Genomic DNA, 19,766 nt, shown 5'->3' with positions numbered 1-19,766 from the left:
TATATGTTGACCATCTTTCTCCTTTTTGCCATTGTCAAAATTGCACTACAGCCAATCTTAGATTTTTCTTGCTGCTTAAGACATCAGTTAAGTCAATAGCAGACTTTACTGCCCTTTCCTTCCTGATGACAATACAAGAATGATTGACTCACAAGCCCAGACTCTCCAGTGGCAAAGGGCAGAGATTGTTTTAAGCTCTAAGCAGGAACACAAAAACAAGACATTTAAACGACTTTTTTTTTTTTTTTCAGTTTCTGATTAGAGGATGGAGGTTCTTGTGTTCCTCAACCAGACTGATCCACCTCTTATTTGTTACCTGGCTATGTTCAACAAGAAGCCCAGGTGGGATTCAAGAGGAGCTGTACAGCAGGAGCAGATAGGGAACACCTGAGAAGACCAAATGATTTACTAAAAACTCATTGGAGATAATGAGGAGGGTAATAACAATAACCCAACGCATACTGATTGTCCGCTGTGTTCCAGGTACTGCTCTGAGAGCTTTATATTCATTGTCTCATTTAATCCTTAAGATCCTCTGAGATGACGATACCATTATTGTGCTGATGTTATAGATGAGAATACAGGGTCTTTTAACCACCAACAGACTTCCCAAGTTACCCAGTTGTATGTTATGGAGCTGGATTAGAACACAGGCTAACTACACAACCTGCAGATTCAACTGCATTCTTATATATGTATAGCTCTTCTTCATTGAATGACAGAAATAAGAGATTGTTATTTTTGATGTTTACTACCATAAAACTGTTGTCAGTCCAAATGGTGCCATAGGGGAAATCATTCTTTTAAATAGAAACACCTCAAACAGTCATATAATATATAGGCTCATACCTTTTTTAGAAGAATGAAAGGAAGCTGCCACAGGTGGTATATACTGTTCCACGTGAGACACTTTAATTCATATATAGAGCTCACATTATACCTGATATGTATTGTTTTGGGGAGATCAAGTTTGTGATTAGATTTCAACCTTGATTTTAAAAATTGTATTTGTATAAGTTTGTGAGGTACACATGTAATTGTGTTATATGGGTATACTGCATAGTGGCTTTTAGTGTATTCATCACCTGAATGGCATGCATTGTATCCATTAAATAATTTTTCATTATCCACAACCTTCCAGTCCTCAACCCTTCCACGTTCCCATTGTCTATTACTCCACACTCTACGTCCATATGTACTCATTATTTATCTCCTGCACATCATTTAGCTCCCACAGACAGTACTGTCCTTCTCCATACAATAGTGTAATTCAGAATACTTGCCTCTAGAGGGCAATGCTTCATTATGGAGTACCAATTATTAACCGTGTGACATAACCTGGATTAAACATACCAAGTTGAAAGAGAAAAATAGATCACACTTTCGTAACTTTGCAGACCTGGCCTTTGATCGGATAGAAACATTAAAGAAATAAAAGAAGTTGTCTGAAATGTTTTTCATTAATCTAAAAGGATTTCTTTTTACCTCCTTCTTAGTATCCATGAGGCAGGAGACTAAAGGCTGGTAGGAAAAAGAGTAAAACGTTCTGACAGCATTTTTTTCCCCCAAAGATACAGGAAGAAAAAGTTACAGACAATATATGCAAAATGAAATATTTTTTCTAAGTTTAAAGCTTTCTTGAGGGTAAAGAATAATTAGATCCACTGAAAACAAATGCTTTCTGGTAATTGATAACAGCAATTGAAAATAAAAGGATTATTCTGATATTTGGCAATTTGAAGAGGCGCGATACCTACCATAACCGATAATTCCAATCACACCGATCATGAAGACCCAGAAGAGGCATCCAGCTATGAACCTCAGAAGTATCAAAAATATCCAACTAAGGACCATGGCGATCATCAGGCCACTAGAAAAAACCCACAACAAACACAGTGGTCAAGTGTGCTAAACATAACATATTACAAACATCAAGACAAAACTTTTTTTCTATTCAAAATTATTCTCAAATTCTTTTATTTTACCTGGCTATAGAAACATTAATAATGTTAAAAAGCATAAACAATGATTTCCATTAAGACTTTCATATGAAAGAATAGGACCATCAGAGACTTTATACAGAACTCATCTTTTTGTACCTGGGTAAACTGAAGTCTAGTATCAGTCATTGTTCAAGGAAAAATACAATTTCTCCAACCTACAATTTTTATTTATTAGCGACAGTTGCCATGTCTTATTTTTTCCCTTCCTACCTACCTACTAGGTCATAAATTGTAAAATATATTCATGATGAATTTGTTCTGTTCCATTTACTTAGTGACTGGTGTAATATGGCTATCTAGAAGTAAGAGAATCATTTTGGGGCAGAAAGATAAGAAAAATAACTGGCCATCCCCGGAGCCCATGATGCTGTAGTCATTATCACTATGGTCTAATTATCTCTAGGAGTTTGTGATGCCTTACATCATGCAGACATCTATTCCAGGTCCCCAGTGATCTGTGGGCCCTTATTTGGAACCGTGATAAGGCTTCTGCGTCTCCAGGGAGATGTGACTTTATCAAGCAATTAGCAACATGACTATTTTCCGTCAGTTTTAATTTCTTCTTAGAGCTTGACTGAACTACTAGAGAAGCTTCTTTTCCTCCCATATACCCACATTAAGGTCACATTGGAGTCTTCTGATGTAATTTCCTCAAAGAGAATTCATTAAGATCAGAAAGTTGGCTGACTCTTCTATTAAGAATTGATATGTCTGGTGCTATCTGTAAGTTTCCAAACATAGCAACAGACAGAGCATGGTATATTTATTAGGTTATTGTCTCAAGTGTTATCTTTTTATTATAAAAAAATCTCAATAATTACTGTTACTGGATAGATGGCAACACAGTATTGAAGTATCAAGGTCTTGCAAAGCCTATGCTTTTAACTTTAGAAGTCATTCCCTCTTAAAATCATGGATACTTTAATGCTTAAACATTCAATATGGTTGAAAGATTATTCCATGGCATAGCCCAAAGGAAGTATTCAGAAATGTCAGAGGAAACAAAACAAAAAATAAAGCTGTTTATTCTATGTGTTTTAAATTGGTACATAAAAATTATAACCAAATACACTAGATACAAGTATATCAATACTTTAGATTTATATTTATAAAAATAAGCAAGAGCAGAAGAATTGAAAATAAAGGGAGATGTTCATGTTTTACTCTTATGAGTAGTGCCTGGGTAGACAGGGTTTCAGTGTGTGTTTTGGGGGTGAGGTAGGCAAGATAATCTATCATAATGTACACTTGTTCAGGTAGGTATGAAAAAGCCAAATGAAGAAGAAGCATGTAAATTATCTAGTGACATTTGGGTCTGACAATAGGGGAATCAATTTAAATACTGTCAAGAATAGACTGCAATCTCTGCTGGAGATAGATCCTAGCATACTAAAATTAATTACTGTAATTGTTTAGGACAAAGCATCAAAATGAGTAAAGTCTCATAATAAGATCTAATTTTACAGCTCTAAACACCACACACTAGTATCTCACACAAAATACAACTTAGACTTTATTATGCATCATATAGTTACATGCATCTATCTTGCTCCACTAGTGGTTTTATTACTGTTTCCTGAACCACATTTTTTTTTGTGCATCTACTATACGTTCAAGGACTCATATAGAAGTTAGGAATACAAAGATGAGTTAGACATAGTTACCATTGTAAGTTCATACTTTATCAGAGGGAAAGGGCAAGGTAAATAAAACACAGAATGGTAGGTGCTATATGGAAGATGAGTATGTGTATTTATAGGTGTGTAAACACACACATGTACACACAACGATGGATATGAGGAACACATAGGAAGAAGTAAGTAATTACATCTGGGGAAGATAATAAAGGTTATAAATGATACTAAAGCTGATTTTTAAAAATGAGGTGCAGTTGCCCAGGACTCAATACCAGGAAAGGAAACAGAATGTGGAAATTTACGGGATTTGATAGTCTAGGGATGGGCATGTTATTTGATATATTTAGATTATAGTGTTAACCAAGAAACATGGGTGGAGATGAATCTGAGAAACTAAGTTGGGCTAGGTTTTAAAGGGCCTTAGAAGTAACTGGAAAAGTTTTAATTTTAGTCTTTGACCATTAGGGAACCATGGAAGCTTTTAAGCACTAGAGGATGACAAAAGAGCCAGACAGTAATGACAGTCTTAAATGGGTCACACATTTACCCATGCCAGTGCAGTGACTACATTTCCTTAACTTTTCTAGGAATGCAACTCTTATGCCTGAAAATGTTACATCTCCCCCTCCTTGTTGTCTGTACATCTATATTTATGTATCACATATGTAGCTATGTAGCTTCTCATAACTACAATGACTTCTGGTTATGATGAATACCAATCATTATGTGAAAGGGATGTGTTAAAAATAGGAACTACCCTTTTGAAGTCAAGGGAGGGACAAATTAGAAAAAAGAATCTGAGAAACCATCCTGCATCCACAGTAGCATGTGATGAGAAGCACATGAATATTACAGATACGGAAGTCCTGCAGATATTGCTCCATGTGACTTGAAGTACATGTTCATCAGTACTTTTATTAGTACTTTAGTGAATACAATTAAAATTTACATTCTGCTGACACTGGGCATATTTCCAAATATATTTTCCCTGTCTCACCTCATCTGAAAAATAAAATGGCAGGAACTGACATCTGAGTGAAATTTGTTATGCCACCAATACATTTATTTTATTCATGAATAAAAATAGAAAATTTGAAGAAAGAGTTCTACAAAGATAAAATCAGAATGGGACTGCAGAAGAAACATCTATGTGTTTTCACTTACATGAGAATCCAATACCAAGTTGTTGCATAGTCTTCAAACACTTTCAATCCAAGTGACTTTGCATCAAGAAGTTTATTGATACCACTGCATTGAAAGAAGGAAAAAAAATCAATTATTTTTGATGACCACTAAACAGAAATGTTCTTTTTATGATAAAAGGGATTCTACAAGGTGCTGTTGAAAGCATGTTTTCAGAAACCATCTATCAGTAGTGACTCTTTTCCTAGCCACAATAATACATAAAATGTCACTTCAGTAAACCTGCAAAGGTAGCTATAGCTGCACACAGAGAGAACATGGTTTTCAAGAATGGTGAACAAATCCTTTTCCACTGTATGCAACATTCCCTCAATATTGCAGAAACCTCACTGTAAGAAATGAACTTAAATGATAAGATTAGCTTTTAACTTGAAAAACCCATAGTCAAGAATGAACATCATCCTTAATTCCCCTTCCTAATCCTGACAGTAAGGTGTGATGGAACACATACTAGAAATTTCACAATCATCAGTGTCCAATTTGATGAATTATCAAAGTGAACACATTTATGTAACTACAACATTGTCAACCCCTTCTTCATGTGCCCCAATTGCAAAACCTCTCCGTTCCTCTAAGTAACCACTATTCTTTTTGTGATAATAATTTCCTAAGTTTTCTTTTTCATTTTACTAATTATATATGCATCACAGGGAGATAAATTTAACTCTGCTTGTTTTTGACTTTTATATCAATGGAATCGTATTTGTATTATTATTTTGAGATTTCTTTTACACCAATTTATATTTCTGAAAATCGCGCATGCTGCTATTATATTCTAAATCTGCAGGAACTAACTATACTAATTATACTGCTAAAGTCTTTTAAGATAAATTTTTAGAATATCTTTATTTTTTATCTATAATTCAACAACTGAGCAAAGCAGTGATATACTGTGTACATTTATGTTTGTGCACATATGTGTATACGTGCACACAGGGAAATATATTTTCCAGTAACATGGAGCACCATGTGTGTAGAGCTGAGGGATGTGGGGAATTTACTGCATTATACTTAATACATAGAAATTTGATATGCCACCGATACATTTCTTTATGTCACACTTCAATACCTGTTGATAATGAAAGATTTAACCATTTTGAAAAGCATCATTATTCTTTCTTTCTTTTCTTTTCTTTTTTTTTTTTAAATCCCAGCTAGTCAGGAGACTGGGGAAGGAGAATTGCTTGAACCCAGAAGGTGGAGGTTGCAGTGAGCCAAGATATAGACCCACTGGTCTCCAGCCTGGGAGACAGAAAAAAGCATCATTATTCTTTCTAAATGATTCTGGGTTCTCCCTTACATGCTCTTCTTAATGAATATGTATCAAGCTCTTTAATTCACAGTAACATGTATATTTCATATATACATATATTTATGTATATGTATATTTTTATATAGATATTTCATATATATATATATTGACTTTTTACTATAACCCTTAACCTGATAGGAGCTTTAGTCTTGAGTGCAATAACAAAATGCATCAAACTGAAAATCAGAATGTAAACACACATACTTCGCAGCATCCCTGAGTTCGATAACACTTCTTGTCCCTCCATTTCCATCTTGAAACACGATCTGACTTCCTATTGTTAAAGTGCCATTTTTGGTAGAGAAGTCAGGGAAACATCTCTGGAGAACTGTAAAAATAAATTAAAATTATCGTAATCATTTTTCTGCTTCTTTCATGATGTCCTCCCTTTCTTAAGATTCCTGTTGTATATAATCAAATGCTTGCTAGGCATGCAAATTTCTCAATATAGATAGCTCATTGCCTGTTACTTGATGATACGATTTCCTAATGGTCCTAAGACTAGAAAGCAAATATGATCACACTCTGAAACTACACTCTAAACTTGATTATTTTACACATGGTATATTCATCAAGTAGTCATAAATAAAATGCACATCAAAGATTTTAAAAGAGTAATGATGCATATAATTCATGGCAGCACATTTTAGTAGAAAGGCCACATTAACTTGTATGACTGGATGAGTTTAGTTTTACTATTAAAAATATGTATTAGGAACTACTTGAGTAAAACTTTGAAAATTGGGGATCAGTGAATAATACCTTGGGAAATAAGAACCAACTCAAACTTTAGGCTACTAAAATAACTAAATTTTTGTTTGTGAATTCTTAACAATTTGTCTCCCAGCTTTTTCATTTACAACAGTTTTTTTAGTGGAGCTGAAAATGGAAATTCTGAAGCTATCAAAAGAGGCCTACACTTTGTAGACCAGTATGATTTCTAAGAAAAGTAAAATCACTGTTCAATCTTCTATGTTCTTATTTTGATTAGAGTCTTTGCCTCTTTACAAATTTATTTCTAAAAATATTTTAAAACCCCAATTTTAAAGGAAGAAGTAAGGAAAATCAGAAATGGATCATTTTCATATATTTTTTCTTATAAGAAGCATCACTGATTTGCATAGGTTCATATGTAGTTTAAACCTGAAAATACTAAAGCAGTTGAGCTGGGGAAAGAAGAAACAGATCTCTTTAAAGCCTTTCCCGACTTCCCTGGCTTAAAAGGAATTTTCTTGTCTGCTCACCTCTAGCTTCTGCTGCACTTAGGACACGGCTGATTCCTTTACCTACCCCACCTTTCTACTTCTCTTCCCTTCCTTTCTGTGGCAAATTTGACACAGTAGCCTTTACCAGCTGCTTCTATGCCCTCAGTTTAATCATAGTTTTGGCCCCACTACTTCGTGGAAATTATCCTCCCAGTGATCCCAGTGACCTCTGAATTGTCAAAACCTCCAGATATGTTTTAGTCTTCATCCTGCTTAGACCTGTTACCTAGCACAGGTCTTGGCACACAGTAGAAATAAGTCAATATTTGCTGAGGAATGAGTTAATTTTTTCGAGCCTTTGACATGGTAGATACTCCTTGGCATATTCAAACTCTCTTTTCTTGGCTTACATGGTCAGGTTCTCTCTCCTGTCCTCCCATATTTCTGTGCACTCTTTCCCTTTCTACTTCTTAAATAGAGTGTTCCTATCTAGAGGTTCCCTTGACCTTGTTTCATGTATTTTTTTCTGGATAATCTCATCCAATCTGTTAGTTTTCATTACTAAATATGTTCATTACATATTTGGAAAGTGGAAAAATATTTTAAAAATATAGAACTATACATAGTCCTTCCACCTACAGTGAACTATATTAAGATTTTGGGGAATTTCTTTCCAGTCTTTCTTCTACAATAAATATTTTTTGAGAGTCAAAATCATACAGGACTTGCAGTATTTTCCCTTCTTTGTTTTAATCTTACTTATTTCCTTTTATGAACTCTTTAATGAACAAATTTTATTATCTGCATACTATTCCATTGAGTGCTATTTAATCTTATATTAGGAGGAACACAAATTGATTGCAACATTTAATGTCTTTCTCACTAGACTATGAAGGACTACGCCTTATTCATTTTTGTATCCCCAGTGTACACTTTATCTTGTGTGACTTAGCCAAACTGTACTTGTAAAGGCAGGGACTATGTCTTATACTTTTATACCTATTATATCTTTTGTTACTAATGATTTATTTTTATCCTTTTGCATAAAAATTTATAACATTGATTTTGGGTGTGGACATTTGTTGCTAAGAGCTTCCTGGTAAGTGCTGTTGCCATGGGACCTACATCTTTGCTTCAAGGTCTTTTATGACTCAGCAAAGAGTGATGGAAGTGTGTAAGACATGTTTGGTGGTAGCTACTTCAGTGGGTATTTGACTATCTACTCAAACTAATGACTAATGCCCTTCTTCCATTTTAAGAGAAATATATACATTGTAGAAAAGTGAATAAATAGAAAAAAGAAAGAAGAGAGAAATTTCCCACGGTTTTGCCAGTCCCAAAACGACTACTTAATGTTTTGGTATACTTCTTTCCAATCTTTTTCTTTGAAGAGGTTTTTTTGTTGTTGTTTATTTGTTTGTCTTAATTTATACATGTTTATCATTATAAGGCTTGTAACAGTTTGAATTTTATTTAACATTATAACATACACATGCATGTTATTCCAATAGTTATATTTAATAATTATAAAATATTTCATTTAGTGAATACATTATAATTTAAGTATTCTCTTGGTCTTGGATAGTAGAGTATTTCTTTCTTTTTTCTTTTTCTTTTTTTTGACACTTTAAATGTGATGGACAATTTAATGTAAAGCTTTTTTTGTAATTAGGATTATATCCATGAGAAAGAAAACTCAGTGATTATTTCGTTTTGTTCGTTTCCTTTTTATTTTTTTAGAGACAGCGTTTCACTCTGTTGCCAAGGGTGTGTACAGTGGTACAATCATAGCTAACTACAGGCTTCAACTCCTGGGCTCAAGTGATTCTCCCGCCTTGACCTCCCAAGTAGCTGGGACTACAAGTGCACATTGCCGTGTCTCACTAATTTATTTTTAAAATTTTTGTAGAGACAGGGTTTCACTATGTTGCTGAGGTTGGTCTCAAACTCAAGCAATCCTCCCACCATGGCCTCCCAAAGTGCTGAGATTACAGGCATGAGCCCCTATGCCTGGCCTCATTTTGTCCAGAGTATTACTTTAAATAAAGTTTATAATTTTAAACAAATAAAATATTGACTAATTCCAAATATATATAAATGTTTCAAGTGATAAAAACAAGTATATGTCCTCCCCCTACTCCTCAGGCAATTTCTGAACAAAGTTTTCAGCTAAAATCAGGAGTGGTTGTATATGAGCGTATCTGTGTGTGTGTTTATGCGTGCTTCCAAAGCACCAAATGATCAGTCCGACTGAGCTTGCAACTTTCAATCTTTTTCTTGTATGTTTATAAAAGAAAATTTAAAAAAATCACAGAATTCCAGCGAAAATGTACTTGGCTGGAGCCAAGAGATGAGTTCTACTTTTGACTTTCCTGCTAATCAACTCTGGGACTTTAGGCCAGTCAGAGGACCATTCTTGGCCTCAATCTCATCAATTGTGAAATATGGGAACTTAATTAAGTAGCATTTTGGTAGATTCTGTGTTTCTAAGGTAAAATAATTGCCACTTACAAGGTTTGCTTGGAAAAATCGCTGTTGGACAGTCATCATCCAGTAAAAGTTGTGTGAGGGACTAAAATAGAAGGAAGAATGTTAACATTTCAAAGGCCATATGATGATTATACTCAATCTAAATATGTCCTTTAAAAAATTAAACTCCATAATAATCTCCTTATTCCAAATTACTTCTACTAATGATATTAATTGTAAGATTATCACCCACACAATCTTGCTTGACATTCTTAACTGTCCTAACTGTAATTCAATTGAACCAACAATAATAAAACCAGATCATCTGAAAACAAGGCACACCTTTGGAGATGTGTATCTTTGTCTTAGCCATATCCTGAGTCTCTAATTTCTTTATTTTTTTTTTCTGGAAAAACAACATCTTCTCTAATTTAGAAACCATTCATATTATTTAACATTGTGATGATTTAGAATTCTCTTACATATCTCAAACCTAGGTAAGGGTTGGGGTTTTTAAAATGAGTTTTTATCAAACTGGGCTTGGAAATAAATTTCTACTTGTTACTAAGTTGCTATGGGGCTTTATCACCACGTTAACGAAATGGTGACTGCAAAAAACATTAACTCCTAGTTCTAGAGTAAAAGTCTACCCACGTAGAGAATGTGTTGGTGTCGGGGAATAGTAGAATCTAATTAACCAGACATAACAGTCTTTCATGACACCCCAAATCTACAAAATGATGTGCTATAAATGTGTGTGCATACTCAGTACACATGCATTTGTGTTTTAATGAAATTGTGTCTAATCATTTCCTAGAAGATTTGGGAGCCTGTTCAGTAACAAATTCTCACGTTACACTTGAGATTGAAAAAAAAAAGTTAAATTCTTCTCTAGCTTTAAGCCTAAACACACGTACCTTCACAGGCTTAGCAGTGGTCTTACAGAACTGACGGTAGTCTTCCCAGTGGCTTTTGTCTTTTGTGTACAAAAGTTGCATTTCCACATAGGTTAAAAATTTTTCTGGGCACTTGGAGACACAGATCTGTGAATGAACAAAGTGATTAGAACTGAACTGAGTTGAACAAACCCAGGAATTGCCTATAAAGCTAGACTTCTAAATTGTCCACCATAACAAAAAGCAATGCACTGTTTTCCAGCTGAGAAACCTAAATCAATTTTCTTGCTCTCTCTCTCTTTTTCTCTCTTTAAAATTTTTTTTTAGAGACAGTGGCATGATCATGGCTCACTGCAGCCTCAACCTTCCTGGGCTCAAGTGTCCTCCCACTTCAGTCCTTTGAGTAGCTGAGACTACAGGCAAACACCACCATAACCAGCTAATTTTTGTATTTTTTGTAGAATCGGGGTTTTGCCATGTTCCCCAGGCTGGTCTCAAACTCCTGAGCTCAAATGATCCACCCATCTCAGCCTCCCAAAGTGCTAGGATTACAGGTGTAAGCCACTGCACCTGGTCTAAATCAATTTTCTAGTCTTATTGTAAAAAATGAAATTTCATGTACTAGTTACCAATCTCTATTCTTTGCTCTTTGATATTGATGTTATGTTATGTTAAAACAAGATACCATACGGTGATAGACTTATTTTTAACTTTTGATCTTGAGATAATTGTAAACCAACATGTAGTTGTGAGGAATAATAGGGATTTCACATACCTTTCACTCTGTTTCCCTCAGTGGTAAGAACTTGCATAACCATAACACAATATCATAAGCAGGAAATTAATATTGTTACTGCTATAGTTTGGATATTTGTCCCTACATACCTCATGTTGAAATTTGATCCCCAGTGTTGGAGATGGGGCCTAATGGGAGGTGTCTGAGTTCACAGATGCAGTAGCACCCTGTTCTTATAGTTCAGGGAGGGATCTGCCCAGTTCATGAGGGGTTCATGAGGGCAGATCCTCCCTGTTCTTGTGATGATGAGTAGCTTCTTAATCTATTAATTCCCTCAAGAGCTGGTTGTTAGAAAGAGCCTGGCACCTCCCTCATCCTCTCTCTTGCTTCCTCACTAACCATGTAATTTCTGCACATGCCAGCTTCTCTTTGCCTTCTAGTACAAATGGAAAGCAGAAAGCTGAAGCCCTCAACAGAGGCAAATGCTGGCTCCATGTTTCTTGTACAGTCTGCAGAACCATAAGCCAAACAAATCTCTTTTCTTTACACATTACCCAGTCTCAGGTATTCCTTTTGCAGCAACACTAAGCAGAGTAAGACAGTTACAAGCCACTAACCTTACTCAGAGTTCACCAGTTTTATATTCACTTGTTTGTGTGTGCCTATGTATGTGTGTAGTCCTATGCCATTTTATCAGACATGTGGTTGTGTGACCACTACCACAGGACAGAGATGGACTTTCAATAAAATATTTTATGATTTTAAAGTGTAATTTAAGATTAATCTTGTCTGTGTAGTGCATGCATATTCAGGGTTAAAATCTTCCTTCCTTTCCTAAATATGAAGAAATGATGATTTAAAATTCTCTGAATATTGAACACTTATGCCACTAATAATTACTAATGTCTGTGAATTCTCAAACACAATTCTCCAAATGTAACTGGAGTTTTAGCACCATATGAAACTAACAAATCAAGGCTATTTGACACAATCAATCATCATTATGGTCTTTTACCAATAACATCTAGATGTGGGCAGAGAGGTCATCTTTGCAATTTTTTTACATTAATAAACTTTGGGGACCTATCAGTGCCAAGCCAGATCACCGTGCTAGTTCACAAAACCACCATAGAGTGCGGAAATCTAATCAGTAACTCCACAGAGGGAAGGCGGAATCAGAGGAGATACGCTCTATTGGTTTTGCTTTTTTTTTTTTTTTTTACAATAAAAAACAAAGGTCAGATGAAGCCATGTGAACTGCAGCTAACCCTTTCAAGTCTCTCCATCACCTTCAGTTCCTCCTTCTGAAATCTTTCTCAGCCCTGACTTGCTTCATCTCCCTACTCTGGTATTTATTCTCATTGGCCAACCTGTAGCTCAATCCATTGGCAGTTAGGTAAAAACAATGCTGCTTAGCTGACATCTCCTTTCCATCTTTTGGGTTATGTACCTGCTGTACACAAAGCCATTTGGTGTGGACCCTACAACTAAGTTAGCAGGAGAATAATGAAATGCATATGCCTCAAATCTCAGTTAATATTTTCTTGAAGCAACAGCAATTCAATTCCTTCTAGAAATTTTGGCAGGGCAAACAACTTATCTCCACACCCACACCTCCACATGTATTTCCTCTTTCTTCATCTCTCATCCACACATGTGCATGCACACACACAATGACATATGCATATTCATGTACCTTTAGAGAAAATACTAGTGACTTCCTAGGTATATTTCTTTTTTTTATATACTTTAAGTTCTAGGGTACATGTGCACAACATGCAGGTTTGTTACATGTGTATATATGTGCCATGTTGGTGTGCTGCACCCATTAACTCGTCATTTACATTAGGTATGTCTCCTAATGCTACCCCTCTCCCTTCCTCTGACCCCATGACAGGCCCTGGTGTGTGGTGTTTCCCACCCTGTGTCCAGGTGTTCTCATTGTTCAATTCCCACCTATGAGTGAGAACATGTGGTGTTTGGTTTTCTATCCTTGCAATAGTTTGCTCAGAATGATGGTTTCCAGCTTCATCCATGTCGCTACAAGGGACATGAACTCATCCTTTTTTATGGCTGCATAGTATTCCATAGTGTATATGTGCCACGTTTACTTAATCCAGTCTATCATTGATGGACATTTGGGTCGGTTCCAAGTCTTTGCTATTGTGAATAGTGCCACAATAAACATATGTGTGCATGTGTCTTTATGGCAGCATGATTTACAATCTTTTGGGTATATATCCAGTAATGGGATGGCTGGGTCAAATGGTATTACTAGTTCTAGACCCTTGAGGAATCACCACACTGTCTTCTACAATGGTTGAACTAGTTTAAAGTCCCACCAACAGTGTAAAAGTGTTCCTATTTCTCCACATCCTCTCCATCACCTGTTGTTTCCTGACTTTTTAATGATTGCCATTCTAACTGGTGTGAGATGGTATCTCATTGTGGTTTTTGATTTTCATTTCTCTGATGGCCAGTGATGAGCATTTTCTCATGTGTCTGTTGGTTGCATAAATGTCTTCTTTTGAGAAGTGGCTGTTCATATCCTTCGCCCACTTTTTGATGGGGTTGTTTGATTTTTTTCTTGTAAATTTGTTTAAGTTCTTTGCAGATTCTGGATATTAGCCCTTTGTCAGATGGGTAGATTGCAAAAATGTTCTCACTTTCTGTAGGATGCCTGTTCACTCTGATGGTAGTTTCTTTTGCTGTGCAGAAGCTCTTTAGTTTGATTAGATTCCATTTCTTATTTTTGGCTTTTGTTGCCGTTGCTTTTGGTGTTTTTGACATGAAGTCCTTGCCCATGCATATGTCCTGAATGATATTGCATAGGTTTTCTTCTAGGGTTTTTATGGTTTTAGGTCTAACATTTAAGTCTTTAATCCATCTTGAATTAATTTTTGTATAATGTGTAAGGAAGGGATCCAGTTTCAGCTTTCTACATATGACTAGCCAGTTTTCCCAGAACCATTTATTAAATAGGGAATCCTTTCCCCATTTCTTGCTTTTGTCAGGTTTGTCAAAGATCAGATGGTTGTAGATGTGTGGTATTATTTCTGAGGGCTCTATTCTGTCCCATTGGTCTATATCTCTGTTTTAATAGCAGTACCATGCTGTTTTGGTTACTGTAGCCTTGTAATATAGTTTGAAGTCAGGTATTGTGATGCCTCCAGTTTTGTTCTTTTTCCTTAGGATTGTCTTGGCAATGCAGGCTCTTTTTGGTTCCATATGAACTTCATAGTAGTTTTTTCCAATTCTGTGAAGAAAGTAATTGGTAGCTTGATGGGGATGGCTTTGAATCTGTAAATTACCTTGGGCAGTATGGCCATTTTCACGATATTGATTCTTCCTATCCATGAGCATGGAATGTTCTTCCATTTGTTTGTGTCCTCTTTTATTTTGTTGAGCAGTGGTGTGTAATTCTCCTTGAAGAGTTCCTTCACATTCCTTGTAAGTTGGATTCCTAGATATTTTATTCTCTTTGAAGCAATTGTAAATGGGAGTTCACTAATGATTTGGCTCTCTGTTTGTGTGTTATTGGTGTATAGGAATGCTTGTGATTCTTGCACATTGATTTGTTTCCTGAGATTTTGCCGAAGTTGCTTATCAGCTGAAGGAGATTTTGGGCTGAGATGATGGGGTTTTCTAAATATACAATCATGTCATCTGCAAACAGGGACAATTTGATTTCCTCTTTTCCTAATTGAATACCCTTTCATAGGTATATTTCTAAGAAAGCTGAAGAACAATTTAGGGACATTCACAGCATGTAACACATCCACATATTTTAGAAGAAGGTTAAGATGATTATCAATGCAAACGTCAAAAGTTCACTCTGATTGGAGCCAAGCTGAATAAACCTTTAACATATTATGAGATACTTTACAGACATTTAGACTTCAACAATTGACTGATATAACATCGAAAGACAACTGAACTACTTCTATTGAATACACTTAAATGGATTTATAAAAGTGAGTACTGAAAGCACTAATGCTTTCACAGGCTTTAAATGATGCTAGGTACATCTGAATTGAGACCATGATGATTCTGTATTTACAAAGCACACACACAAACAATGTATACTACACATAGAAAAGTACTGTGTTTGCAACACATAAAAGAAAGTAATTAAAATGGTAAAACGTGGTTTGTTAAGGAGAATCACATCAAATCTCATTCTAGACACAAATGAGCTGTTAAAAAACAACACAACTGCACTTTACTTTCTCCATCAGACCAATTTGTTCACTTCAAATAGGGTGCTGATTAGTAGTAATCAACATATAATTAGTCAAAATGAAGGTCACATTGAGGTTGGATGTTCTAATTGATCACAGTCTGTCCTTTAACTACTCGTGACACATGTCTGGACCATGCTGGCAGTTAACAAAAACATAGTGCATAAAAATATGGCTCAGATCAGTATATGCACCACTGTCTTGAAGACTAAATGCAAGTCTGCATTATTAGCAGCTAATAATGACTCAGGTAATAATGAGCTAATTCTGACTCAGTTCTGATTCTCTGTGCACCACAAAGGGCACTTTGCATCAAGTTCGGTATTACTATTTTTATATTTAATTTGGATAGTCTTAACACTCAATTACAAATTGGAATTTGGTGGTTGGAAGAGTGAATTACATTGAAGGTTAAAACACTACATTTGTTATGAAGAAAAGATGATCTAGTAACTCATTTATGAAACAACAAAAAAGCATAATATGCAAGTATATTGTGTTTTATCATAGGAATGATAGATTTGTAGATTATAGTGGAAAAATTATTAACTAGAATTAGGAAGATACTCATTCTTTCATTTGTTCAGTCATTTGTTTATTCATTTAATAAATATTTACTGATCCCCCATTCTGTGCCTATTCCAGGCACTAAAGACAGAAGTAGTAGTGAACAACACATAAAAAGCCTTGCTCTCAAGCAATTTGTCTTCCAGTAGGGGGAGACAGATAACAATAAATAAGTAAAATGTTCGTCATAAGATGGTAATAAACAGTAGTAAGTAAGATGGTATAAGATGATAAATAAATAAGGCTGTAAAGGAGGCTACACAGAGAGAAAGGAGTGGCTGGGTGGGATTCTAATTTTAAAGAGGTAGTCAAAGAAGCCTCACTAAGAAGGTAACATTTGCAGAAATTCTTGAACAGGATGAATGATCAAGACATACAGTCATCTGGAGAAATAATTCTCTATGTAAGAAGAACAGCAAAGTCTAAGTCTCTGAGGCAGGAGAGTTCCTGAATCCTTTCAAGTATTAATACAACAAATGGCCAGTATGACCCAAGTACAATGAGCAAAGGGAGTAGGATAGGATGTGTGGTCAGAGAGTGCGTTGGACAGTGAAGGATCTTACAGGCCATTGTTAGGACTTTGGCTTTTCATATGAGTAACTTGAGAAGCTATTGGGGCATTTAAGCAAAGAAGAGACATAATCAGACTTATATTTAATAGGACCACACTGGCTACTGGGTGGAAAAGAGACTGCAAAGGGTAAGGGAACAAGGACAGAAACAGAAAGATCAGTCAGGAGATCCTTGAACTAATCTAAAAAAGAGATGACGGCTCCTTGAACTAGAGAAGAGGTGGTGAGAAATAGTTTGGCTCAGGGTACATTTTGGAGGGAGACCTAAGGAGAGCTCAAACATGGGTATGAGAGAGAGGGAAATCAAGGATAAGGTAGAAATCAAGGTATTTGGAGCTGGCATTAATTGAGACAGGGAAGACGTTGGAGTGGGGAAAAATTTTAGGGATAAAGTCAGAGATTAGGAATTCAGTTGTGGACATGGTAAATTTGAGATGTCAACCAAATATCCATGTAGAAATATTGCACGGGTGGTTGGATAGAAAGGTCTGGAGCTCAGGGAGCAGATTTATTTGGAGATGTAAATTTGAGGGGTCAGCAAGTAGATGGTGTTAAACCTATGAGACTAGGTGAGATCATCAAAGAAGTAAATACAGACTTAGAAAAGGACTAAGCTTCTTGTGGGAGGGAAATGCAGTGTTTAAAAGATGTTGGAAAGATTAATATAACTCATCAAAGGAGACTGATAGGGAGTAGCCAGAGAGTTGGGAAGAAATATAGAAGAATGTTGTGCGCTGGAAACCAGGTGAAAAATGTATTTTAAGGAGGAGGGATTGATTAAATACTATTGTTAGATCAAGTAAATGTGGATTTAATACTAACCATTAGCTTAATAATGTTGAGGTTGATGGTATTGTTTAGGGGAAATTGAAGTAGGGATAAAAGCTTCAATGAGAGTGAGAGGAAAGGATTTAGATAGATAAATGTGGACTATTCTTTTGAGGAGTTTTGAAAAAAAAAAAAAAAAAAAGAGGCACAGAGATATGGACCAGTAGCTGGAGGGGGATGTGGGATCAAGGGGAAAATTTTTTAAGATGAAAGAAATAACCGTAGTGAACAAACCAGATAAAAATTCTTGCCCTTAAGCAATTTGTTTTCTACTAGGGGGAGACAGGAAACAAATAACAAATGAGTAAAATGTTTGCTGTCAGATGGTAATAAGTGGTAATGAATAAGATGGTATAAGATGTTAAGTAAATAAGGATAGAAAGGATACTAGAGACAGAGAGGAATGGCTGGGTGGAATTATAGTTTTGAGTAAGTAGTCGAGGAAGCCTCACTAAGAAGGTAACATTTGCAGAAATACTTGAAGAGGATTAATGATCAAGCCATATACTTTGTATATTGATGGAGACAATTTAGTAGAGAAGGAAAAAATGATAATAAAAAAACAACATTTCTGAAGTGATGTGCTTAATTATGCAAGAGGATGAGATTTAATGCACAAATGGACGGGCTGGTCTTAGAAGCACAACCAGTTCACCCACGGGGAACTAGAAGGAAGGCAGAATGAGTATATGACATAGATGAAGACAGGTAGGCAAATGGATGTCAGAGAGGGAAATTTTAAAAGTTGTCTTCTGAATGCTTCTACTTGCTCAGTGAGACAGGAAACAAAGTCAGAGGCTGGCATGGAGATTGGGAAAGACATCTTGGAGGTTCCAGGTGAGAAGAAAAGGTGTGAAATTGTTTTCTAAGGCAGTAAGCTATAGAATGGACAAGGGTCTGTAGAATGGTTGAGACAGCATTAATGGCCCACTTGAAGTTAGGTCCTGAATTTAAATGACTGTTGTACGTTTTTCTCCAAGAACACACAGCTGCCTGGATTCAGGCATGGAGCAGGCTGAAAGCTATCTCTATAGTCAGGTTTTGCCAGGGACTTACAACTAAGTGAAAGGGGACAATGGAATTAAGAATGTGTATACGGGAGTGATTTCACTGAGAGACTGTGGAATCTAAGTCAGGTAAGGTAGGAGATGCAAATATGAGGGAGCTGAGCGATACTTTGGATGGGTTAAGATCAGTGGTTTGTAGGTCCCAGTAAGGCAAAAGAATTATTGGAGTTGCAATGTCAGAGGAATTGAGATGATCAGAGAAATTGAGATTACAAAGGGTAGCAATTATTAATACTGGAAAGGTCAAAGGTTTGCCCTGGGGGAACTGGGTAGAAGTGGTCACAGAACTAAGATACCAACATCCCAAGTGCGCTTTAGTCTCAGCAGAAGTAAGATTTCAAAAGTCTTTGAGGGAGATTAGGAAGCAAAGAAATAAAGCAGATTTACAAACTAATCCTAGGGATCAGCTTTGGGTATAGTTACCGGCACATGGAACCAAGAAGCAGCAAAAAATCAGAAGTCTACTAAGTTTTCATGGTAACTGTAATGCTAAAAAAAATCATGAGGTAGCCTTAAGAAGCCTTTCACTGTTAAAATAATATTTGTGATATGAAACTCACACACCTGAAAGTGAGCTTCAAAGCAATATGGGCCTCAAGACAGTATACTTCCCAGTACTCAGCAATGGTGTGGCCTGGAGGCTAAAGGACAGAAAATCGCCTCCCAGATGGCCAAACAAAGGGCTATAGGAAGGAATGGACAGGGAATATTCTTCTCAGAGAACACAATCCAGGTGGAAAAAAAGACTGTTATCCATTGCCACAATCCAGAAACTGCTGTGTATTTATCACTCCTTCTTTTAAATGGGAGTTTATAATTCTAATTTTTCTGTCTTTGTTACCTATTGTACATGTAGTGTCAAGACTTGATAAAGAAAACGATACATCATCTGTAGATTCTGGACTTTGAGTTAAAGGCAGTGCTACATGGGACTCTGGGTTCTCCTTTGGGAAGAAGAAGAGTGTTCTGGAGGCCAGAGAGGTATACACTTAAGTATTTATTGAGGTTTGTGTCTCTTGTTCCATTTGTT

At 36.0% G+C, this 19,766-nt stretch overlaps 1 protein-coding gene across 2 annotated transcripts in view; it reads right to left on the bottom strand.

Annotated features, from left to right (window-relative positions):
- Positions 1–19,766, bottom strand: part of SLC44A5 (solute carrier family 44 member 5) — a 521,995-nt gene that overhangs the window by 30,544 nt on the left and 471,685 nt on the right. For both annotated transcript variants that reach the window (XM_077988318.1, XM_077988316.1), the window contains 5 exons: positions 10,747–10,872; positions 9,872–9,932; positions 6,360–6,483; positions 4,805–4,888; positions 1,758–1,870 (listed from right to left, as the gene is read on the bottom strand). In XM_077988318.1, the coding sequence (XP_077844444.1) occupies positions 1,758–1,870; positions 4,805–4,888; positions 6,360–6,483; positions 9,872–9,932; positions 10,747–10,872 (508 nt within the window). The remainder of the gene's footprint in view (positions 1–1,757; positions 1,871–4,804; positions 4,889–6,359; positions 6,484–9,871; positions 9,933–10,746; positions 10,873–19,766) is intronic.

The sequence above is a fragment of the Macaca mulatta genome, chromosome 1 (genome assembly GCF_049350105.2).
Source record: "Macaca mulatta isolate MMU2019108-1 chromosome 1, T2T-MMU8v2.0, whole genome shotgun sequence".
NCBI lineage: Eukaryota > Metazoa > Chordata > Mammalia > Primates > Cercopithecidae > Macaca > Macaca mulatta.
Note: the sequence above shows the minus strand (reverse complement) of the source record. Positions and strands in the feature narration are given on the sequence as shown.